The 13,773-nt window shown below is 43.6% G+C and overlaps 7 protein-coding genes across 7 annotated transcripts; 4 read left to right on the top strand and 3 right to left on the bottom strand.

Moving 5' to 3' along the window:
* Nucleotides 1–23: 23 nt before the first annotated feature.
* Nucleotides 24–695, top strand: LOC115760074 (putative RNA polymerase II subunit B1 CTD phosphatase RPAP2 homolog). The gene is made up of 4 exons (XM_030701252.1): nucleotides 24–81; nucleotides 142–253; nucleotides 315–412; nucleotides 464–695. The coding sequence occupies exons 1-4, from the start codon at nucleotides 53–55 to the stop codon at nucleotides 666–668; spliced, it is 444 nt and encodes a 147-aa protein (XP_030557112.1). The 5' UTR covers nucleotides 24–52; the 3' UTR covers nucleotides 669–695.
* A 31-nt stretch (nucleotides 696–726) lies between these two features.
* Nucleotides 727–2,938, bottom strand: LOC115760072 (FK506-binding protein 59). Its single transcript, XM_030701251.1, has 8 exons — nucleotides 2,586–2,938; nucleotides 2,382–2,524; nucleotides 2,203–2,323; nucleotides 1,994–2,132; nucleotides 1,454–1,814; nucleotides 1,269–1,379; nucleotides 1,074–1,211; nucleotides 727–968 (listed from the first exon to the last, which is right to left on the bottom strand). The coding sequence occupies exons 1-8, from the start codon at nucleotides 2,782–2,784 to the stop codon at nucleotides 855–857; spliced, it is 1,326 nt and encodes a 441-aa protein (XP_030557111.1). The 5' UTR covers nucleotides 2,785–2,938; the 3' UTR covers nucleotides 727–854.
* Nucleotides 2,939–3,446: 508 nt separating this feature from the next.
* LOC115759860 (phosphatidylinositol glycan anchor biosynthesis class U protein) lies at nucleotides 3,447–5,092 on the top strand. The gene is made up of 4 exons (XM_030700964.1): nucleotides 3,447–3,689; nucleotides 3,754–4,378; nucleotides 4,439–4,710; nucleotides 4,790–5,092. The coding sequence occupies exons 1-4, from the start codon at nucleotides 3,560–3,562 to the stop codon at nucleotides 5,041–5,043; spliced, it is 1,281 nt and encodes a 426-aa protein (XP_030556824.1). The 5' UTR covers nucleotides 3,447–3,559; the 3' UTR covers nucleotides 5,044–5,092.
* LOC115759861 (39S ribosomal protein L51, mitochondrial) lies at nucleotides 5,053–5,729 on the bottom strand. Its single transcript, XM_030700965.1, has one exon. The coding sequence runs from the start codon at nucleotides 5,640–5,642 to the stop codon at nucleotides 5,121–5,123; it is 522 nt and encodes a 173-aa protein (XP_030556825.1). The 5' UTR covers nucleotides 5,643–5,729; the 3' UTR covers nucleotides 5,053–5,120.
* A 40-nt stretch (nucleotides 5,730–5,769) lies between these two features.
* LOC115759859 (adenylyltransferase and sulfurtransferase MOCS3) lies at nucleotides 5,770–7,501 on the top strand. Its single transcript, XM_030700963.1, has one exon. The coding sequence runs from the start codon at nucleotides 5,857–5,859 to the stop codon at nucleotides 7,213–7,215; it is 1,359 nt and encodes a 452-aa protein (XP_030556823.1). The 5' UTR covers nucleotides 5,770–5,856; the 3' UTR covers nucleotides 7,216–7,501.
* Nucleotides 7,502–7,895: 394 nt separating this feature from the next.
* Nucleotides 7,896–10,270, top strand: LOC115760067 (angiotensin-converting enzyme-related protein). Its single transcript, XM_030701247.1, has 4 exons — nucleotides 7,896–8,046; nucleotides 8,111–8,675; nucleotides 8,749–9,990; nucleotides 10,052–10,270. The coding sequence occupies exons 1-4, from the start codon at nucleotides 7,996–7,998 to the stop codon at nucleotides 10,087–10,089; spliced, it is 1,896 nt and encodes a 631-aa protein (XP_030557107.1). The 5' UTR covers nucleotides 7,896–7,995; the 3' UTR covers nucleotides 10,090–10,270.
* A 1,590-nt stretch (nucleotides 10,271–11,860) lies between these two features.
* On the bottom strand, nucleotides 11,861–13,668 carry LOC115760058 (polyglutamine-repeat protein pqn-41). The gene has a single exon (XM_030701237.1). The coding sequence runs from the start codon at nucleotides 13,647–13,649 to the stop codon at nucleotides 12,528–12,530; it is 1,122 nt and encodes a 373-aa protein (XP_030557097.1). The 5' UTR covers nucleotides 13,650–13,668; the 3' UTR covers nucleotides 11,861–12,527.
* Between the last annotated feature and the right edge of the window lie 105 nt (nucleotides 13,669–13,773).

The following is a 13,773-nucleotide window of genomic DNA, read 5'->3' as shown; positions in this document are numbered from 1 at the left end:
TATCGATAATCTATGTTGGCAACTAAATGTACTCATATGAAATAAACAAAATATGACTATGGAAAATAATCAACAATTGCGGTAAATTCATCTTTTTTATGTGAGACAATAAATTTGTATTGTATTTATTGGCCATTTAAGGGAACAGCTTATTGCGGCAGTGGTTAAGAAGCGAGCGGCAGTCGCCAGAGCTCATCAAGTAGTTGTCACACTCCTGGAGCCACACATTGAGGAGCAGGCGTTCCTCGATTTGGTAAATAAGTATATTGATTAATAAAGCTGTATGTATGTGTATATAATTTGGTTAACAACAGCTAACTGAAATCGGTCCGGATAACTACGCAGATATTGTGGAAGAACGACACATTAACAAGCTGTGTGGTTATCCACTCTGTGATGTGCTTGTGGAAAAGTAAGGACAATCGACGTGCATCTGTTCGTATACTAATATCTTATATTATAGGGTGCCTGTGAAACAGTATCAAATCTGCGTTACCAGGAATAAGGTGTACGATATCACTGAACGCAAAAAGTTCTGCTCCGGCTACTGCTTCAAGGCATCCGAATATATCAAATCTCAGGTGCCCACCTCGCCATTGTGGCTGCGCGACAAGGAGCCGAAACCCAATTTTAGGCTGATGCCGCGCGAAAAAGAAATTAGTAAATAAACTGTGTAAACTGTGATAATATGTCCAATGCTATTTGTAAACGTATTTGATAAAAATCTAAGGGATACAAGATATATTTTTATTCATTACCATTCATTTCCATAATTTGGGGGGTTGCAAGCATTAATAATAATATTGGTATGTATCATAAATAGCGCATTGGGCCGCAAGCTGAGTGCATATAAATTAAATCATAATGATATTGTCGCGCTCTAAAGTTAAATCAGCTTCGCGTTTCGCATCCTCCTCGGACCATTCACCACACTTGTCCAGCACGTCCGTTTCGCGTGGCGGTTCCGTCTGGTCAATTCAAAAAAAAAAAAAAACAATATAAATATTTGCATATACACATTAATAAAGGCAGTTTATTATCGCTTGCTTTGTTGACTGCACGAATTATGGTACCTCTTTGTCGCCGGCAGCCAGTTTGGTGAACATATTCGCATATAACTTCTTCTCCTTGTCCTTGTTTTGCTTTATCTTTTGCTTGCAAATAACAACATGATTGGCCGCAGCCTTGTTGCCAGGCTCCAGTTGTATAACCTGCAATCGTTTACGGCCAGTTAAATCGTTTCTTAATCAAAAATCTACTTTACTCACTTTCTGAAAATCTTCCAAGGCGTCCTCCAGCTCATTAATAATCAGATTGCATTGTCCGCGGCGATACAGTGCCTTGACATTGTTGGCATCCAATTCTAGCACAGCATTACACTGTTTAAGCGAAAATATCATTAATATAGATCACACATAGAATAATATTGGGTTAGGAGTGCTGCTGCACCCACCTCTTGTTTAGCCTCGAAGTGATCGTTGGATTTTTGATGACATAGAGCGATGTTGCTGTGTGTGGCCACTTTCAGGGCCTTAACCTCGTCGCTGGTATTGTCCTTGATGCTGGGTAAGAGGTTCTTGCACTTATTGTACATTTTAATGGCCAACTCGAAGTTATCCTTTTTAAAATAGTTTGTGCCCTTCTCCTTATAGACTTTTGCCTCAGCCACGCGCTCGCTGTCGCTCAACTTCCATTCCTCCAGGCCCTTGCCGCAGTCTATTAATTTCACAGTGTACTCAATAGTTGAGTGTGGCGGTATCTTAAAGGCTTCGTTGCCTTTTGCCCCAAATGCGTATTTTGATTGTATTTTGATTCTGTTAGCAATTCGGAAATAGATGTGTGTTAGCAATGCAATTGCACCTCTTTGTTATCATTTACTATGCTTATAGGCAGACTTTTTGCATAGATTCGTAAATCAACAAGGTTTACTTTTAATCTGCAATCAGTTCTTTGAATTGCCTCTAAACATAGTAATGAGTTCAAGTGTATATACTTGGATGTTTCGCCAATATTCATTTTCTCCAGTGCCAGCTCGAGTCCTTCAACTATGCCAATGGCACTGCCCTCGCCATAATCGAATTCTACATCGCGTTCTTCGAACACGCGGCCATCGAAGCTTCCAGAAATGTGAGCTGAAAATGTTTTAAGCAAATGCGTTTTAACCACTACTTAGACCGCAAAACTTTGATAATGGTGACCAACCCTTGACAAATGCGCCGTCGCTTGGTGTCCGCTTTTTATCGCTTGGTTCCAGAATGGTGCGCTCGATGCTGCCATCTTGATTTGGACTGAGATCCTCGCCTTTCCAGCCCAGCATTTCCAGCTGAAATGGACAGGTTATATGATAGGTGTGGGACACAAGTATATGGGTGTATGCTTACCTCAAATATAAGAGTCGAGTCTGGCGGTATGCTTGGCGGGCTGCCAGCAGCGCCGTAAGCGTAGTTTGGAGCACATGTCAAGAAACAGCGCTCGCCCAGCTTCATTGTGGCGACACCCATGTCGAAGGCTTTGATGACGCGTCCTTTGGATACGCATTTAAATCAATTATTTGTGCGCGAAAAGTATTCTCCAAACGCTCATACCTTTGCCCAATTCAAATTCGAATGGCTCATTGCGACCCACGCTGGAATCGAATTCCGTGCCGTCAACAAGTCTGCCGGTATAGTGAAGCGATACCTTGCAGCCGCTATTTGGCGTCTCGTTGCCAGTTCCCTCCTTCAGTATTTCCTTGAGCACGCCTCCATCGCCAGATAAGTCGAGTTTCTTTGTTTCTTCCGACATTTTCCTTCAGTTATATTTATGACTCTCCGAACGACACTAACCTGACCTGTGCATGCGAATTTGTCGTAAAAAGCATCGAAAATTTGATCTATCGATACCAAAGCTATTCACTTTCGCGATTAATCGATTTTATTGGGCTGCCAGTTCTGCCGACTCATCCTTTCATATACATATACAAATAATTTGAATTATTTAGTTCCTGCTCAATACTGTAAGAATTGTTCAGCACTGATTTCAAGCTGATTCCGTTGAAGCTGAATGAACAACATAAGGTGCGTTTACATTTAATTATTTTTTAAAAAGCTGGTTTATCAATTTGTTCAGAATTAATGCATAAGATTTCCTAAAACATGTATCTTTATGTTGGTATACCCTGCCAACCTCTTGGTTCACCCATATTATAAATTAAAATTAAAAAACAAATGAATGTAGACAGTAAATAATTAAATTATTTGCAATTCTGCACTTACATGTATTAGTTTTTATGCTTAAAAACATAAGAAAAATGCATTTCAAGGTGAGCTATTCCTTTTCCGATACCAAGTACCAAAAATCGACGCCACTAATTTGACGCACATCGCTAATTTGCTTGTCATACTTGCGCTGTCTATCGGTAGTGCACTGCCCCCTATCGATAAGAAATATATCGGGGGCCTATTGCAACAGTCACATATGTTTTTTTAAAAGGCTGTCCTCTAAGACGGGAGCAGTTATAAAACTATGATTGTAGCCTGAATTTCTATCAATAGCTGTCAATCTCAACTAGCTTGCAGCCATGGACGCCAAGTGCTACAAACTACTTTTAATCGGCGGCGCCGTGCGCTTGTATTTCAGTAGCACTTCATTGGCGTCGCTTATCGGCCATCGCGTGGAATTTGCCACTCCTTTAAACTCGTTCAAGCGCAGTAAGTATTTAGTTAAACCCAAATATTTTCAGGGATTCTCATGCTTGTTATATTTAATTTGCAGTTCAAGAGGGAGTATTTCTGCTCCAACAAGGCGTCGATCCATATCAAGGAGATCTTGTGCACGAGACACCGTTGCTTCTTAAAGCAATATCCGGCATTTTAATACATTATGCGGAATGGCTTCCACTTCTCTATATATTGCTCGACTTATGTACGGCCGCATTGCTGTATTCGATGAGCCGTACTTTTGTTGGGCAAAAACTGCAACAGCAACGTCAGGAGCGCAAGGACTACGCCAAGGATACAGAGGAGCTGCAGTACAGTGCGAATGACAAATACATCATATCGGAGCTGGTCTTGGTAGCCTATTTATTCAATCCATTGACAATACTGAGCTGTGTGGCACTGACCTCCACTGTGCTGAGTAATTTGTTACTGGCAATGTTTCTATGTGCCATGATCAGGCGCCAGCTCTTCGTAAGCGTCGCTCTGCTCGCATTTGAGACCGTCCGCAGCCTTTATCCGGTTGTGCTTATTGCGCCGCTGCTTTTACTCTTTGCCCGTCGGTCTGTCTGCCTGGGCATCGGTATATGCTTGCTTTTTGCAACTTGCTGTTTGGCTGTGGCCGGCGCAAACTACTTTGTTATGAATAGCTGGAATTTTTTAGATGGAACACTCGGTTTTATGTATGTGACTGCAGTTTTGAAGTTGATTTGATTGATGCATATTTTAATTGTTAATTTCAGCTTCTACTTTCGCGATCTGCAGCCCAATATTGGACTGTTTTGGTACTTTTTCACCGAAATGTTTGAACACTTTCGCACCATGTTTCTTATAACATTTCAGCTAAATGCCACCGTTTTGTACCTTGTGCCTCTGTCCATAAAACTGCGCAAGGAACCGCTTCTGCTGGCCACCGTCCTCGTTTCGCTAACGGCAGTTTTTCGAGCATATCCTAGCCTAGGTGATGTCGGTTTCTATTTGGCCTTATTGCCACTCTGGCGCCGCTGCTGGAAGTGTAAGTAGCTGTCTAATCGAACACTCCCAAAGAAGTTCAACCTATGTCAAGTTAATAATGTAAATTTGTTGTCTTTTAGTCATGGCGCATGGTTTTGTTGTGTTTACTTTCTTCCTCATAACGTTGTCCATGATGGGCGCTTTGTGGCATTTGTGGATCTATGCCGGTTCGGCAAACGCGAACTTTTACTTTGGTGCTACGCTCGCTTTCTGCACGGGTCAAATATTTTTAATAACAGATTTGCTTTTTGCGCACGTGAAGCGGGAGTTCTGTCTTTATAATGGCCAAAAGATCATGATTGATGGGGAAGAGGCGCGAATACTGCTAGAATAAGCTGAATATGGATACTCAAATAAAAAGAACGACTTTATTCAACATATACGAGCAATCATTATAATTAATTTGTAAGATTATTGCGTAGAGTATCCGGTTTTTGTCTTTCGATTAAGGAACCTGTATAAATACAAAATGCGCTTCTGCAAATCTTTCCACTTGGTAGGCCGGGCGATCGGGTACTTGGTCTTCTCCAGCATTCGACGCTTACGCAACAGTACCTGGTATTCATTGCCCGAGACGCCGCGCAACCAGGAAGGCACCGAGTATAGCACACGTGTGGGATGAAGCCGGTCGTTGCCCAATATGTCTATAAAGTCATTTTGGCCGAAGAGCGCCCGCTTTTCAGACCACGGATTTTTTGGCCTATACACTGGTAAGGGTAGCTTCTGTCCATTATCCAAATGCGGCAGTAGACCACTCTGGAACAGCTTCTCCTTGTAGCCATAGCGACGCACCGTGCGGCCGCGCGCCCGTTTCTCGGCGTGCGAAAGCTGACGCACTGATGTTTGGTAACAGGTCAGTGGCAAAGGCTTCGATCTGCTAGCCAGATGTGCTGCGTTACACAGTTTTTGAAACGCGCTGCTCAGCCAAGACATCAGTTTCTGTGTGTAATTTACGATTAGGTAATTATAAATAGTCAACTGCTAAGACGACGATAGGCAACGGTAACAGCTCCGTCAGCTGTTTAGGCTCGCCGATACTATCGCATAGCTTTTGTCCGGCCTGGCAACGCTGCATATATCGCTTGAGTGTGTAATAAACAAGTACTCGCTTATTTTTACTTAACAAATCGAATGCACTTGCGTACCAATGATTGCCGCTGCCGATTCTTTAGAAACTGAAAAGGCAAAACTACGTCGAGAGATTGCCGAGCTGCAGGCTGCATTGAATGCCAAAGAGCAAAACTTGCGCGATCTTCAGTCAAGAACAGCAGCATCACACTTGCACCCAGAAGCTGATCCGCAGCCCGCAACAAGGGAGCAATATGCAACGCTTAACAACGATGATATTGCGCGATATAGTCGTCAGCTCATACTAACTGATTTTGGCGTAAGCGGTCAGCTTAAGCTTAAGAACAGCGCGGTGCTAATCGTTGGCTTAGGCGGATTAGGCTGCCCGGCGGCGGAATATCTTTGTAGTGCAGGCTGCGGCAATTTGGGTCTGGTGGACTATGACGAGGTGGAGCGCAGCAATCTGCACCGCCAGACGCTGCACACGGTGGCACGCTGTGGACTGTCGAAGGCCGAATCGGCGCGCATCGCATTGCTAGAACTGAATCCGCATTGCCGTATAACATGCTATCCACGCCTGCTGAACAGCTCGAACGCAATGCACATTATGCGTGCCTATGACCTTGTGCTGGACTGCAGCGACAATGTGGCCACGCGTTATCTGCTGAACGATGCCTGTACGATGCTGCGCAAGCCGTTGGTCTCCGGCAGTGCACTGAAACTGGATGGCCAGCTGACCGTGTACTCGTATGGCGCCCAGGGACCTTGCTATCGCTGCATTTATCCGGTGCCGCCGCCGCCAGAGGCAGTCACCAATTGCGGTGATGGCGGCGTACTGGGGGCTGTTACCGGCACAATAGGCGCCATGCAGGCACTGGAAGCCATTAAGATCATAATCGGATTGGGCGACGTATTGGCCGGACGTATGCTCATTTTTGACGGCAGCAGCTGCCAGTTTCGCAACATCAAAATACGCGGCAAGCGGCCAAACTGTCACGTCTGCTCTGCCCAGCCGCTCATCACTGGACTGATCGACTACGAGCTCTTCTGCGGCATGAATGCCAATGACAAGGACAACGCCGTGAAGCTGCTAGAGCCGGAGGAGCGCATTAACGTGCTGGACTACCAAAAGTTGATGAAGACCAAGCCGCATTTGCTGCTGGATGTGCGTGCGCCAGCTGAATTTGAAATCTGTCAGTTGCCCGACTCAATTAACGCGCCCTTGGCGCATGTCCTGGATGACAGCTACCTACAACGTTTCGCCCAGCACTTGGAGAGCAAAGAGTTGCCCATATTTGTTGTATGCCGTCGCGGCAACGATTCACAGATTGCCGTGCAGCACATGAGAACTCGCTTGCCCGAGCATTCCATACGCGACTTGGAAGGCGGTCTGCATGCCTGGACAAACCAAGTCGACCAGAGCTTTCCGATTTATTAGAGCACACAATCCTTAATCCAATTGACATCTATTTTTACAATGTTAATTTATTAATATTGCGTCGGGCAACAGTGAATTTCTACCCGGATAGAGAATAAACCATTGTGTATATTTTTATATTATTCATTTGTATTTGTTTTATTGTCAATTGTTTGACTTATAATCTATTCCTACAAACCAAGAGAATTTTATAAGAAATTTGCACCTTTTATGAGGGGCGCAATACCCCTCACGCATTAAAAACACTAAATAAATATTATCAATTATTATTTCGCATTTAAATGTTTGTCCCAACGTGTGCCTACATATATGTAAATGTAATTTAACACCGTTCTGTGACCAACTACTGCAATAAATAATAATAAAAATAGAATGTGAAACCCATCACGCCTAAATACTCACTCTTAACAAATGATAAGCCAAACATTACATTCCCATAATATGTATATACATGTATGTGTGTGTGTGTGTATGTATGTATATACATGTGTATGTAGATATATGGTGAAATGCATTGCATGTGTTCATAAACGCTTAATTCTGACAGAAGATTAGAGCCATTTTTGAATTGCTTAGGCTTGGTATCGATACCTGACTGTACAGTTAAATGTATGTGTGTCTGTGTGTGTTTAGTGAGAATCGGAGCATGCATAAAAGCAGCTCTGCTTGTTGGCGGGTGTCCAGAACTCAAATGGCAGCAGCCCAGCCGCAAAACTAGAGAACGCAGCTTATAGTTTGTGAAGCGCTACTGATAAGGAGGATCGGATTCAAGTGGACGTAATGAACGGGTCAAATCTTTGTTTGTTGCTCGTCTTCGCCTTTGCGCTGTGGGTTAGTATATTAGCAGTTAGACAGGATTATATATGCTTATTTTCCACGTTTCTATCGCGTTCAGCTGCCTTATGGAACTGCCGATGAAAATAGCTGCTCCGCATCCGTGCTGCAGGCGCAACGCTTCTTTGAACAGGAGAACTCAAAGTTGCGGGAACGCTACCATGCTGAGTACTCAGCCGCCTATACGTACAACACGAACGTGACCGAAGAGAATCGCCGCGCCATGATAGTGGTGTACGCGGAGAGTGCGAGCCAGAACAAACTGTTGGCGCAGGCTGTTCGGGCGGGCGATTATGCCAAATCCGCTGACTCAAATATACGACGGCAGGCGCGAATGCTGCAGGATCTGGGTGCGGATGCACTCGACCCTAGCGACTATCTCGAACTGAAGAATGCCATTAGCTCCATGCAGTCCAACTATGCCACCACCAGTGTGTGCTCCTACACGAATCGGACCGACTGCTCGCTGACCCTGGAGCCGCACATACAGGAGCGTCTGGCGAACAGTCGCGATCCCGCCGAGTTGGCATGGTATTGGCGCGAGTGGTACGACAAGGCTGGCACGCCTATGCGCGGAAACTTTGAAAAGTATGTGCGCCTTACACGCAAGGCTGCCCATCTGAACGGTATGTGCTTCTCTCTCTCTCAGCTGACCAGATAACCCCGTGATCTCTAACAAAATAAACGCCCGTTTTCTAGACTATCGCTCCTATGCCGATTACTGGGTACACTTCTATGAAGATGCGGACTTTGAGAGACAGCTAGATGCCACCTACAAAGCACTGCTGCCCTTCTACAGACAGATACACGGTTACGTTAGGTACCGCCTACGCCAGCATTACGGACCTGAGGTGGTGCCTGCTGAGGGCAATATACCGATGCATCTGTTGGGCAATATGTGGGCGCAATCGTGGAACGATGTCATTGATTTATTCACACCGTATCCGGAAAAGCCATTTGTGGACGTTAAGCTGGAAATGGAGCGACAAGAATATAGCGTTCGGAAACTGTTTGAACTAGGTGATCAGTTTTTCCAATCGCTGGGTATGCGTGCTCTGCCGGCAAGCTTCTGGAACTTGAGTGTGCTGGAACGACCCACAGATCGCGAAGTCGTCTGCCATGCGTCTGCGTGGGACTTTTATCAGGACAGCGATGTACGCATCAAGATGTGCACCGAGCTAAACACACATTATCTGTACGTTGTGCATCACGAGCTGGGTCACATACAATACTATTTGCAGTATGAGCAACAGCCTGCCGTTTTTCGAGGTGCGCCCAATCCGGGCTTTCACGAGGCTGTTGGCGATGTCATAGCGCTATCGGCCATGTCCGCCAAGCACCTAAAGAGCCTTAATCTCACCCGCAGCGGGCGCCTAGACGAGAAGAGCCGCATTAATGAGCTTTTCAAGCAAGCTCTATCTAAGATTGTCTTCCTGCCTTTTGGCTATACCATGGACAAGTATCGCTATGCTGTGTTTCGCGGCGAACTCGATGAATCTCAGTGGAACTGCGCCTTCTGGCAGATGCGCTCCGAGTTTGGTGGCCTTGAACCGCCCATAACTCGCACCAATAGTGACTTTGATCCGCCCGCTAAGTATCATATTGATGCCGATGTCGAGTACTTGCGCTATTTTGCGGCGCACATATTCCAGTTTCAGTTCCATAAGGCGTTGTGTCGCCTAGCTGGACAATATGCGCCTGGCGACAGTCAACAGACTCTCGATAACTGCGATATATTTGGCAGCAAAAAGGCGGGCCAAGCATTTAAAACATTCCTGTCAGCTGGCAATTCAAGGCATTGGAAAATTGTTTTGGAAGAGTTTACTGGAGAAACTGAAATGGACCCGGCTGCACTACTCGAATACTTTGATCCGCTTTATCAATGGCTCAAGCTGGAAAACAGCCGCCTGGGCGTGCCCTTAGGCTGGGGAAATACTAATAGTGAGTTCCCTATTTTTACCTTACCGAAATTCGCAAATTCAGTTTCTTGAAATCTTTTCAGAAATTCCATCGAGTTGCTGTGGACTATTCAGTACTTAAAATACATATTTCTTTGCTTAGAGCCAAAATATGTTCTTTCCTTGTATATATATATATTTTGTACGAAGGCGTATAACTATTATATATATATGCATGTGTGTGGGCTAGTGTATGCATGCACATATGTATGCATGCATGTTCGCTTTCTAAGACCAAGTTTTTTTTGTCGCTGTGCTGCAAATTTAAATAAAACGTATTTTTAGCAAGTGCTCTACTCCTCGATTCTCAAGAATTCAGTTATTGTGCTTAGCTAGTAATGTATTGCTTACTTTGTTGTATACTTTTTGGTTTTTGTTGTTTTTTTTTTGTATATATGTATGTACATTGATATGTATGTGTGTATGCATGCATGCATGTTTGCATATATCAGACAATTATGCATATAAATATTTACCAACATACATACACACATATTCAGCCACGCACATAAAGGTGCACACATACATACATGTATGTATATAAGATTGTATGTATGTTTGTTTGTATTCATACATGTACGCATGCATGCATGTTTGCATATATACAAAAGAAACATGCATACATATGTGTACAAACAGGCATTCATATAGATGCAAAGTTAAAACTTCACACAACATCTCAAATTTTGTACATATATTGAATAAATTGCCAGCAGTTAAGTGAATAGTTTAGCAAATATTTATTGTTATGATTTTTAATTCGTTTGTTCTTTAATTATTTCCATTACATATTACATTTTAACGATATTTATCTGTTCCAGGGTTTGTACAAAATCTTCAATTTATTAGCAACAAATTACATGCTAAAATTTCGTTCACTCGTCGTCAATTTTCTGGAGTCCGGTTACTCGAACATTTTTATAAGATTTCAAAAAAAAATAAATAAATGCTTGTAGTACATATTAGAGCATTTAATAGTTGATAGTTGCTAATGAATATTTAAAGCCATTGGGCAATGATATTATTAGGCGCAGTTTTCAATATTTGATATTTTTGATTGAATTTGATTTTTATAAATCTTGAAAATAACTCTAGTTCGTAAGACTGCAAACATGTCATTAATATTTGACGTATGTGAACTCAACTCCAAAAACTGCTCTAATTCATTTATATAATTATTAATTAAAGTGCAAGTTATGAAACGTGTGAACAGGAAGTAAAATTAAAATATAAGCGCTATAAATTAATAATTCAATCTTAGGCTTTTAAAGTATTCCTATATATTGTCTGCTCTACAGACATTTCTCTGACACATTTTGATCATTCTCTTTTGTTGAACTGTCGCCTGTTTTAAGGTTTTATTAATATATATATATATATACATTATTTTGCTTATCAACTGGCCATTAAACAACGCAAAAGTCTGAAAAGTCGAATATATAGCTGGGAAAAGTTTTGTTTCATGAGAAATGTAATGTTCTTTTTCTGTTTACAAACAATTTGCTTTGATAGCTTATCGATCGTTTTCCCAGTATGGTATATAGTTTATATTTAATGTTTATTCATAGAAGCACCTATGTGATAAGCGTGTGGACTAAGATCAGCTGGCTCTAATTTGATCTATACCTTAAAGCTGGCAAGGAGCACAGTCAGACGAACGGTAAGAATTGAGGATGATTATGTGTGTGTACCAATTGGTTTGATGGAAGGTGAGTGTTTTGTCAAATCTGAGTGTGATTTACAATCACGACTTGGGCGAGCGAGTGTATCTATGTGAAGCTTGACACAATTGTTGTCAATAACAAATTAAGAATCGTTGCATTTAACACTGGAAAATAACAAAGAAAAAAGTATACATTAAAATGGATAGATTTAATGTGCTAGACCGCGAGCAAGGATTTGGTTAATTCTAATGAGTGAGTATGCTTTGTTATACAGTTTTGTTTTTTTTTTTTTTTTTTTTCATTTAATAATATGTCCAATTAGCACAATAGTTAATTTAATAAATTGTTATGTTCGCTATCATTGCAAATGTTATGTAGATATTTTAGATCGAAGACTTCTGCCACAAGCATGATTTCGTATCATCTGTTCGATGCAGTTTCTATTTCAAAGCAGCAATTATGTTGTATGTTTACGGGTAATATACAAATAGATTATAAATATGTATAAATATGCAATTTATGTAGTTCTTATCAAAGGATTTTATCCCAGACTATTTGAAGATTATTATTGAATACAATTTCCTATTCAAAAGTTTAACCATTCAAAGTTGCTTGACGTTTGCCCAACATCGATTTTATAAAATCCAGAACGAAATGGAGCTTGGATGTTTGTGTCGAGCAAGCCATCCGTAAAGATCACAAGTCGCCCTCAGCTGGCCTTAGGTGTTGCTTGCTAATTGACTCCTGGATAAATGTGCAATTGACTTTTCAGAAATGCTATGGTAGTATCTATTTTCGATAGTGCCTTCTCGAACCAAATACGCGTTTAGCATACTTAGTCCAAGAATGGGTTTTGTCATAGGGGCCTCTGATGCTGTAGGTTTTGATGTAGCAGCTGCTGTTGCTGCTGCTGCTGCGTGACACTGCTAATACTATGGTTGCTGCTGCTACTACTCGCGCCGCCACCCTTGGGTCGCGTTGGCGGTGGCGGAGGCGGCGCGTGCCGCATGCGTTGCTGCAGTATGCGCGGCAACTGCGGATGCGCCTTGTGCTGGGCCGGCGGCGCTGGTGGAGCTGCTGAGCGATGATAATGCGGAATCTGCTGCTGCTGGTGATGATGGTGCTTGCCCATAGAGGACGCTGCCGAAGACGAGCCAGATGCTCCAGATGTCGAACTGGTCGATGCATGCGATGTGGTTGAACCTGTGGCCAACTTCGTGGGCAAATTACTAGTCGCTGCTGGTGAAGAGAGTGCGGCAATGGTTGCCGACGGCTGTGGGTTTCGCTTCGGTGCTGCAACTGGCGCATAGGAACCATCATCCTCATCGGATGACAGTGAGTTGGCGTCGGATGGCGTGCGCGAACGAGACGGTGGCGAAAGGGCCTCCTGCTCCTGCAGAAACACCCGAAAGCCCTGAATGGACTCATTCAGCGCCCACAGTTGGGACAGCAGCGACAAGTCCAGCTGCCGCAAGCCGTACATTTCGCGGCGCAGTATGGCCAGCTGGTTGTCGATGGTGCTCGACGCATTATTGCTGCCATTCGCGGCCGGCTGATGGTGCTGGGCTGCGCCTCCGCCCGCGCTGTGCGTAGACGAGGCCCGACTATGCACACTCTCACGATCACTTAGCGACTCCTGTGTGGATGACAAGCTGCCATGTCGTCCATGACCGTTGTAGTTGCGATTGCGCGTTGCTGCCGCTGCAGCCGAGGAGGTCGATGGCCCCAGGTACAGATCGCCCGTCGCAGCGGTCACTGCGGCAACGGACGTGTTCGGTTGCAGTTGCTGCGGTGAGGATGTGTGAGAGCGCACCTGCGCCTGGCCTTGACCAAGCGCGCTGCCACTCGCCAGCTCCGGTCCCATAGAAGTGCCAGCGGCAGCGGCGCTCAGACTTTTTGGCAGTGGCGGTAGACCAGTAGTTAATGTGTATTGCTGTTGCAGCTGGCGTTGTTGTTGCTGTTCACTGTTGCCCATCATTTTGGAAATTTTGATGCGATTTGCAATTTGTATAGTTAAAAAATGTTATTGATGGTTATAGTTGTTGATTTCTGCTTGCCCGTAAATTAGGTCTAATTCTTAATATCGTTGTATTTGTTGTTGT

This window comes from Drosophila novamexicana, unplaced genomic scaffold, assembly GCF_003285875.2.
Source record: "Drosophila novamexicana strain 15010-1031.04,08,12 unplaced genomic scaffold, DnovRS2.1 tig00000387-arrow-pilon, whole genome shotgun sequence".
Classification (NCBI taxonomy): domain Eukaryota; kingdom Metazoa; phylum Arthropoda; class Insecta; order Diptera; family Drosophilidae; genus Drosophila; species Drosophila novamexicana.
The sequence above is the reverse complement of the archived record's forward strand: the minus strand, read 5'-3'. Positions and strand labels throughout refer to the sequence as shown.

What these genes read in the sequence shown, in the direction of transcription:
- LOC115760074 (XM_030701252.1), top strand. Translation starts at nt 53, where the DNA reads ATGACTATGGAAAATAATCAACAATTGCG. An exon ending in AGCAGGCGTTCCTCGATTTG is followed by an intron (nt 254 to 314) that starts GTAAATAAGTAT and finishes GGTTAACAACAG; the next exon opens with CTAACTGAAATCGGTCCGGA. An exon ending in TGTGATGTGCTTGTGGAAAA is followed by an intron (nt 413 to 463) that starts GTAAGGACAATC and finishes CTTATATTATAG; the next exon opens with GGTGCCTGTGAAACAGTATC.
- LOC115760072 (XM_030701251.1), bottom strand. Translation starts at nt 2,784, where the DNA reads ATGTCGGAAGAAACAAAGAAACTCGACTTATCTGGCGATGGAGGCGTG. An exon ending in ACTCGACTCTTATATTTGAG is followed by an intron (nt 2,324 to 2,381) that starts GTAAGCATACAC and finishes TGTCCATTTCAG; the next exon opens with CTGGAAATGCTGGGCTGGAA. An exon ending in CCTTGGAAGATTTTCAGAAA is followed by an intron (nt 1,212 to 1,268) that starts GTGAGTAAAGTA and finishes AAACGATTGCAG; the next exon opens with GTTATACAACTGGAGCCTGG.
- LOC115759860 (XM_030700964.1), top strand. Translation starts at nt 3,560, where the DNA reads ATGGACGCCAAGTGCTACAAACTACTTTTAATCGGCGGCGCCGTGCGC. An exon ending in TTTAAACTCGTTCAAGCGCA is followed by an intron (nt 3,690 to 3,753) that starts GTAAGTATTTAG and finishes TTTAATTTGCAG; the next exon opens with TTCAAGAGGGAGTATTTCTG. An exon ending in GATGGAACACTCGGTTTTAT is followed by an intron (nt 4,379 to 4,438) that starts GTATGTGACTGC and finishes TGTTAATTTCAG; the next exon opens with CTTCTACTTTCGCGATCTGC.
- LOC115759861 (XM_030700965.1), bottom strand. Translation starts at nt 5,642, where the DNA reads ATGTCTTGGCTGAGCAGCGCGTTTCAAAAACTGTGTAACGCAGCACAT.
- LOC115759859 (XM_030700963.1), top strand. Translation starts at nt 5,857, where the DNA reads ATGATTGCCGCTGCCGATTCTTTAGAAACTGAAAAGGCAAAACTACGT.
- LOC115760067 (XM_030701247.1), top strand. Translation starts at nt 7,996, where the DNA reads ATGAACGGGTCAAATCTTTGTTTGTTGCTCGTCTTCGCCTTTGCGCTG. An exon ending in TCTTCGCCTTTGCGCTGTGG is followed by an intron (nt 8,047 to 8,110) that starts GTTAGTATATTA and finishes TATCGCGTTCAG; the next exon opens with CTGCCTTATGGAACTGCCGA. An exon ending in AGGCTGGGGAAATACTAATA is followed by an intron (nt 9,991 to 10,051) that starts GTGAGTTCCCTA and finishes AAATCTTTTCAG; the next exon opens with AAATTCCATCGAGTTGCTGT.
- LOC115760058 (XM_030701237.1), bottom strand. Translation starts at nt 13,649, where the DNA reads ATGATGGGCAACAGTGAACAGCAACAACAACGCCAGCTGCAACAGCAA.